We start from the raw sequence: 8,733 nt of genomic DNA, 5'->3' as shown, positions 1-8,733 counted from the left end.
ATATATATATATATATATATATATATATATATATACATATATATATATATATATATATACACATATACACAGTCAGAGGTGGAAGAGCAGCGCCCATGATCTCTATAACCTGGTGGAGAGTAGCGGTAATTCCCAGACTGGAAACTCTTTGCAGTAGAGACTAATTCGCTAAAAGAACCTAAGGGCCAAATGGTGGTTTTAAGCCAGGCAACAAATAACAGTTCTTCACTCCATAACAGGAAGAGACCTCTACTGAAGTTTCCGCCAATCAAATTTCAGTCATAAAATTTCGGTTGCCCTGAAGCTCTGGTAGAAGACACTGGCCCAAATTGCTGCGCAGGGTGATCGAACCTGAAAACATGTAGTTACGATGCGATTTTCTAACCACATAGCTATGCCGGCGTTTATTATACAGCGGGGGAAGAAGAAAGTGGAGCATGTTAGTTTGCTTTAAGAAAAGGAAATATCTAATGTCAGGCAGAGCTATTAACTGAAAAGGAGCTTCACCTGTAGCATTAGGAATTACGTTACCTTACAAAAATTAACAATCATGCTGACTCAACACACTTTTGTCCAGTCTAACCCACTCTATTGACTAAGTTTATTTATGATTTCATTAACTAAATACACCCTCAACATCAACAATAACATCCACAGCTGCATTAAATTAACTTATTATCTTAACTAAATTGGTTAATAGACGAGAAAGGAGGCCAGCTGCCAGAATCGTTACTATTGGACAAAATGCTTCGCAGTATTTCTTCTTACTCTACGTTCAGAGTTCAAGTCCCGGCAGGATACAACTTTGCTTTATATTCTTTAAAGATCAAACAGACTTGTCTTAGAAGGGTACTAATTTTGTCTGTTAAATATAATTTCATTCTTTTTAGTTTTCATTGTTTATTTTATATTATAAATCAAGTATTGCAATATCTTAAATGTGTCACACCTCGATGAATTGACGGTAGATTTTAAAGATTGTATTTTAGATGAAGATAGTGAACTAAAAGAAGATGAATTATTCATATTCCTGTTAGTTTTTACTGAGCTGAATATTATAAGAGATTATATAATGCACGAGAAGTGTATACTTTACAAATATTTTATAGTATTTAATTTTATTCTTCATTAACGTTATAAAGAATCCACGATGAACGAACCGCGAAACACTTATAAAACGTAATTTTCCAGCGGGATGATGCAGGCGTTATGCGGACTAATCGGTAATGATGTTCGTGGGGCGGGATGTCCTGTTTGTTTTTCTATCACAAGTTACGAGGTGCATTCCTGATGTTTTCAGACTTTTTAGGGGAGGCAGTTATAACTTCTAGATTATTGTAATTTTAGTATATCGTTACTATATGTTTAATAAGCAGATCTACTAATATTTTTAAAATTCCTACCAATATATTTAAAAGGAGACGGCTGTAACAGCACTTTAAACACACTCTTCTGAACACCGCTTGTCATAGCTGACTAGTTTGCAGAATGCAGTTAGGACGTGAAGACAAATTTGGAAACTAGCTATGCAACAAATTTTTGTGTTTAGATGGTCAAAAATGCTTCAGAAACATATGAAATGCTCCAGTCTGCTTATGGATTAACTTGTATGAGCTGAGCATCTCTTTACTGCTGGCACAAGAGGTTCAAGGACGGTAGAGAGGAAGTAAGAGGATGAGATGGATGGGAGGGTTTGTCAAGCGATACTGGGGACAACACAAACACAAAGACATACACACACTCACACACACAAGAATATATGTAAGACAAATTTCCGTATAGTTTCTGCCGACCAAATTCACTCACAAGCATTGATAGTTCCAAGGCTATAGTAGAAGACGCTTGCCCAAGGTACTGCACAGTGGGGCTGAACCTCAAACCACGTGGTTGTGGAGTGACCTCCTTATCCTCACAGCCATGCCTACGCCTTTATGTGTATGTGTGTGTGTGTTTGGTGGGCATTATATACATACATACGCTTATACATATATATGAGCATGCACATACATATATATATATATACATATATATTTTGAAATGTTTTAACTGTGGAAAGTGTTAAGTAATGAATGCATTTCCTATCATATTTTATGCAGACATGAAACTTATATATTAAATGATTTCAAAATACCTTTATTTGGTTTGACTACATTGTTACAACTAATACGATTCGGTGAGTGAAAACAAACCGTTCCAGACTCAATGTAAACAATGGTTCGAAGTAGTTTATTATCTTTGATTCGAGTTGAAAATTTATTTATATATATATATATATATATATATATATATATATATATATGCATGTATGTATATATATATATATATAAATATATATATATATACATACATACACACACACACACACACACATACATACATACATACATACATACATACATACATACGAGGGTGGGCTGAAAGAGTGACTATGAAGGAGTGATGCTAGGGCTAAATCTTGCATGCATTAATTTCAACTAATCTTTTTTAATAACTGCATGGTTTCTTTCCAGGTAAACTGACATCTGATTGTTGAAAGAATACTTCAAAAGTAACCGGTAGCGACTTTTGTTGAAAATGAAAAAAATTGCCATCGTTGTATTATCATGTATCTGCAGAAGGACGTTCATACTGACATGGTTGCTACATTAGGGGATGACGCTCCAGTTTTATCGATGGTGCAAAAGTGGGTAGCTGAATTTAAGAGGGGAAAGGAGAGTCTTGAAAATGACCCAACGTCTGGACATCCTGCAACTGTCACCACAGACAAAAACATTGATCATATTCACCGCATGGTGATGGATGACAGGTAATTGACTTATAAATCAAATAGCCAACGCTATTAGCATATTCCGTGAGAGATTGGGGTATATTCTGCACAATGACCTTGGCATAACGAAGGTTTCTGCTCGCTGGGTGCCTCGCCTTCTGACATCTGATCAAAAGTGCAACTGGTTGATCACATCACAGAAAAATCTGACATTGTTTGAGACATATCCAGCTAGTTTCCTTGAACATTTTTTAATTTCTCAACCCAGGATGAGTGTTGGTTTCATCATTTTTAACCAGAGACAAACGGACAATTCATGCAGTGGAAACACCCCTCGTCAATTTTTCAAGAGATGTCCAAGGTCTTTTCATTTGTAGGGAAGATGATGGCCTCAGTTTTTGGGGATGCAAAAGGCATGGTGTTTATTGACAATCTTCAAAAGGGTCACATCACCAATGGTGAGTGCTATGCCAACTTACTGTAGCAGTTACGAAAGGCTGCCAAGACCAAACGCTCAGGAAAGCTGATAAAAGGGGTCTTGTTTCATCAGGACAATGCTCCAGCATACAAGTCCTTGATTTGAATAGCTGCCGTGCGTGACTGTGGCTTTGAACTGGTTGATCAGCCTCCTTGTTCTCCTAATTTGACTGTTATCTGTTCTCCAACATGAAAAAACACTTGGCTGGGAACGAGTATCGCAGTGATGATGACATCATATCTGCTGTTAATGATATTTTAGACCAACAAGATGAAAGCTTCTTCACCAATGCACTGCAACACTGATGGAAGAAGTGTGGGGACTGCAAGAGGGCTATGTTGAAAAATAAACCTCATTTGGTTTCATTCCATGAGAGTATCTTGGTCAGCCTATGAACTTTTTAGCCGATCCTCGTGTGTGGATATATACATACACGCACACATACACACTCACACATGTATATGAAGATACCCTTAGTTAAAGAGATCTGATATCGTATCTAGTCTGGTGCTACATAGCCATATAGAAATAAGAAACCTTGAGATGAAGCCTTTCCAAATAGGACAACATTATGATGGTAATGATAAAAATTTCTGAAAGTATTGCATTTAATATATATTCTCTAAATATGAATATAGCCGAAATAATTATATTATGGTTGAAATTGTGACTCATTAGGCAGTAAAACACATTAAATGCCTTTAATTGTGCTTCTGTGGTGTCAAAACTTTGTTCATCCGATTTTTTTTTTAAATAAAGAAAATTACACATTATGAAGCTGTTTTTCGATGAAACTTTATTCGTAAAGCAAATTTTTTCGCTGCGTTTATTTCAAAATATCGTTTATTTGTAAAAACACAAACCATGACATCGCGTAATTACGTTATTTGTAGTTTTCTGGTTTCTGACCAGTTATTAAATTGTGCTGATGAAACTTAACGATTGACTTGCATGCACGTATTTCTTTCTCTGAAATACCTCTCATTCACACACACACACACTTAGGCATACGCGCACGCGCAAACACACATTTACACGCTTGCCTGAAAGTATTATATAAAACAACATAAAGGTTATGAACTGTTTAATTCAAGATAAGGTTGTGCGTTTAGCCTTACTCAGAATATTTTAGGGTTTATAAACCCTAGACCAGAGTTTCTCAAAATGGATTACTTCAGAATGGGACGTAAATAAGTAAGAAACGAAAAAAGACTTGCAATAAAACTTTAAAACTTCTGAATACGTAAGTTTATGGTGGGATACACGTGTTGTTTTTTGAGAAGTGAACTATGGTATAAAAATAGTTAAAAAGCAGTGCCTTAGATGCAACCTACGGGTCTGGCAACTGAAATATCGCGAATAAATAAAATCAAAGTAGGTCAAAAGTGAAAGAATGTTTTTAAAGGAAAAGGTCAGGAGTCTGGAAAAAGTGGCAGTTCTCAAGACTTTAAAAGATCTTTACTTTGCTCTGCTCAGATATACGGTTCATGAGTGCGTGTTGACATTTATAGAAAAACGTGTGGACAAGGAAGAGGAGGTCAGAGTTGAAACTCCAAGGATGAGGAATTCTTTAAAAAGGTTTATGTTCAATCTTGCAGGGTGAAGAGCTATAATACATAAGTCACAGTAATCTGATAGGCACGTGAATTTGGAGAGTCTTAGCGGATGTAATATATACTATGCAAGTTCGGAGGAACAGGGAACATTGTAATAGCAACCCGAATATTAACTGATATGTGATAAGTTTCAGTAAGAGAGTATGTGTGGTCCCGAATATATCACCGAAAGTGTGAACCTTAAATTATCGGATCTGTATATTCTTTAAACAAATTGTAATCGCAAAATTGAACAGAACACACAAAGAGAGAGAGGGAGGTAGAGAGAGAGGGGGAGGGGAGAGAGAGAGGGAAGTAGAGAAAGAGAGAGAGAGGAAGAGAGAGAGAGAGAGAGAGAGAGGGAGAGAGGGAGAGAGAGAATCCTATTTAATCCTATCAAGATGAAAAAATATACCAGTTCACTTAGAGTGAATGAAAAACACAGACCATAGAAGGAATAAACTACACCAAGAACACGGCAAGAAATTCCCACTAAATACACTTAGAAGGCTTCAATTGACAACAAATGTAGACTATGTAAAATCCAAACGGAAGACATTTGTCGTGTCATTGCCAACTGAGAGAATTTCCTTAGATACTACCTTACTGAATGGCATTATGTTGTAGATAGAGCAATCTGAAATGGAATACGAAAGAAAGAAATAGCTACAAATAAAGATGAACGTATTGAGAATAGCGGGTTAAAAGAATATTGGTGGAACCTAAGAATAAAAACAGCGTCCGAATTAAGACGCAACTGGCCTTATATTGCTGTTTGGGACGACATAATAATGAAAAAAAAATTCTATGTTGGAAGTCAACTGCCCACTCAACATTAGTGTGGTAAGAAATATACTAGAGGAAGGAGATACAGCTATAGTCTATAGACTAATCCAGTATTCAAAATATACTTTCAGCACGATACCCATTACTAGTGGAGCGACAAGGTACGTACTAAGCCACCGGGATCAAAGTATGACTGAACTTGGATTCTTGGAGAAAAATAAAAATAATATTGCTCTATAATTCATGTGCTACAGACATTCACAATAAGTGGAACAATAAAACACCGCTTGACCGTATAATTTTGAGTGTGAATTGATGTATAAAAGATGAAAAAAAAAACCCAACTTATTTTCGATATCGTTTTCTTTTTGTGTGTGTGTGTGTGTGTGTGTGTGTGTGTGTGTGTGTGTGTGTGTGTTTTACAATTTGCAGGTCAAAATAAGCATAAAACATACTCCAATCAAAAAGAAAAAAAAATGCATTATATAACACATGTACACGAGTAGATAAGCCACATAACTGACTTTTGTCGAACCCTACTTGGCTGGATGCTATACTTTGTCTCTTGGACTACAGCATTCGACCAAGAAACCAACCAGCCAACCAACCAACTAATCACTCATCGTTCTTCGTTAATGCAAAAGTCTTTTCTCTAAATGTACAGATTTGAATAGCTAACTATAGCTCACTCATTTGTCATTTCGCAAATCCATCCCATTATCAAATAATTAAATACATTTATAGGATTGTACATGAATAATTATCGATGTATATATCACATGTATGGACACAAGCACATGTAAATATGTTTCAAAGTGTTTTTTGAATAATTCTTAGAGGTTTTGTATCATATACTTAGGTATATTAGATTTATTTGACACTTTCTTGGGGAGTATTTGCAGTTTGAACAACCACTATTTCATCTTCTTTAAGATCTTCTGAGGCTTCTTGCAATACAAGCCAGCATTCTCGATGTCCATTGACACTTGCATAATCCCCAGCCGTAAAATTTCGTAGTTTATCACGATATGTAGCATCAACGTTTCGAGTTAGAAGAAACCTTACAATTTCTATATGTCCAATTTTAGCTGCAGCAATCAGAGGCGTTGAACCATCATATTGGTCATGTGCATTAGGATTCACATGTCCCTTGAGAATTAACATTTGAACAAAATCTAATTGACCATTCTGACACGACTGCATCAGAGCATGGTGTCCCCAAGAGCCAGCTTTTTTGTCACGAAGGTAGACACTCAGGAGATACTCTGCTACATGGTCCTGCGATTTGTCCCAGGCCAGCATTAACGGAGTGATGTTATTTGCATCATGAGCATCGACATTAGCTCCGTAATGAATTAAGAGTTTCACACTTGTTAAGTACCCATACTCTGCAGCAAAATGCAAAGCTGTTCTTTTTGATGGAATAGAACTATCGCTTCTGGGTGTTCGATTGATGTCGCATCCGAATTCTAAAAGAAGTTCGAGAATCTCTGGATTTTTACAAGCTAAAATTACAGGCATGTCATCCTTTGTTGTTCCTACATCAGGGGAATCTCCTCCGATTAAATGCTTCATCACACATGCATGATGACACTTTTCGATGGCAGACAACAATCCTTGCTCTTCGCAGGCGTCTGCACAGGGTCGTATAGTTTGTCTGAGTCGAGGACCAGTAAGAACACGCTTGGAAGATGGTCGGCGAAGAACTGAAGAAATTCGATTCGCTGTTCGATTTGTGTTGATTGTGAGTCTTCTTTTCAAGCTGAAAATAAAAAAGAAAAGTAAGAATAAATAATAGTTTACAGCCATGTTGGTAGTTTCAGACAGTTAACATATTTCAATTATAATATCATTGTTAACATTCAGGCAACAAAGTTAGTTTTCACCCTAAGGTGATTAATTGTAGCTAAATGAAGGTCTAAACGTTGAAAGATACCTGTAAATTTCCAAACCCCGGACTCCGGTGACAAGGCAGTATCTGATATAACTATAAATATAGACTGTCATATTTTATAACTCAACGCTAAAGTCTAACGAAATAATTGAAATATTTACTGTAAACTGGAGTATTTCATTAGCTTCTTGTGTTGAGAGAAATTTTGCTGAAAAATGGAATTTCAACATCAAACGAAAAAGGTTTGTATGCTTGTCTAAAAGTCAATCATTTTTTTTGCGTTTATTTCAAAATATCGTTAATTTTTAAATACACAAACCATGATATCGCATTACGTGCATAATAGATATTAAACAATTTAGCAGATATTAGTCTTGATGAATTATTAAGCATATTTACAGAACATTCCGAAACCTTATAAATATGCATAAGTTCCCTAATACAAACAACAGATAGGATTGAGAATAATTAATCTTGCTAAAAGCTCTCTTCACTCTCTCATATCTGAGAAACTGACAGGCTGATTATGATTCTACCCAAATGGCACAACATATACTGGACTTCTTTTATTATAGATCTGAGATAGGAAAGGCAGCACCCGTAACTTTTGCAGTACCTAAAAAATATTCGGGCGAAATGCAAAGAACCAGGAAAGATTCCCCTCCAAACTGCAAAATTTTTAGTCCATTGCTTTAACAATTCCCTCAATGTACCATCTATTTAGGGAAGCAAGACTATGGGAAGTCTTTATGGTGGTGCTCAGTCTATTAGAAATAGCAACCAAACCTCTTTCATATCTCAACCACTCGCCTTCAAAAGGTACACAATATGTAATGTGGACCTGGGTTCACTGCACTTAAGAAAAGGTGGCCTGATTACGACTGGAATGCATTTGATCACATGCCTGCTCAATCAGAGATGTCATCTGATTAAACATCTGTAACAACACAGATACGACCCACACTGATGCAGATAGTTGCTAAGTATATCCACCAAATCTCAAACAAAGGTAAGGACAAGGAAGTATAAGTGTCTTCTACTATAGTTTCAGGCTGACGAATGAATTTGGCGGACATGTATGTATGTATGTATGTATGTATGTATGAGTGTGTGTGTGTGTGTGAATGTGTATGTATATATATGTGTGTGTGAATGTGTATGTATATATATGTGTGTGTGAATGTGTATGTATATATATATATATATATATATA

At 36.1% G+C, this 8,733-nt stretch overlaps 1 protein-coding gene across 1 annotated transcript in view; it reads right to left on the bottom strand.

Annotated features, from left to right (window-relative positions):
• Positions 1-4,024: 4,024 nt before the first annotated feature.
• Positions 4,025-8,733, bottom strand: part of LOC106875909 (histone-lysine N-methyltransferase EHMT2) — a 26,024-nt gene continuing 21,315 nt past the window's right edge. Inside the window, exon 2 of the mRNA XM_014924225.2 lies at positions 4,025-7,388. Coding sequence (XP_014779711.1) covers positions 6,497-7,388 — 892 coding nt within the window. The 3' untranslated portion in view covers positions 4,025-6,496. The remainder of the gene's footprint in view (positions 7,389-8,733) is intronic.

This window comes from Octopus bimaculoides, chromosome 7, assembly GCF_001194135.2.
Source record: "Octopus bimaculoides isolate UCB-OBI-ISO-001 chromosome 7, ASM119413v2, whole genome shotgun sequence".
Lineage (NCBI taxonomy): Eukaryota > Metazoa > Mollusca > Cephalopoda > Octopoda > Octopodidae > Octopus > Octopus bimaculoides.
The sequence above is the reverse complement of the archived record's forward strand: the minus strand, read 5'-3'. Positions and strand labels throughout refer to the sequence as shown.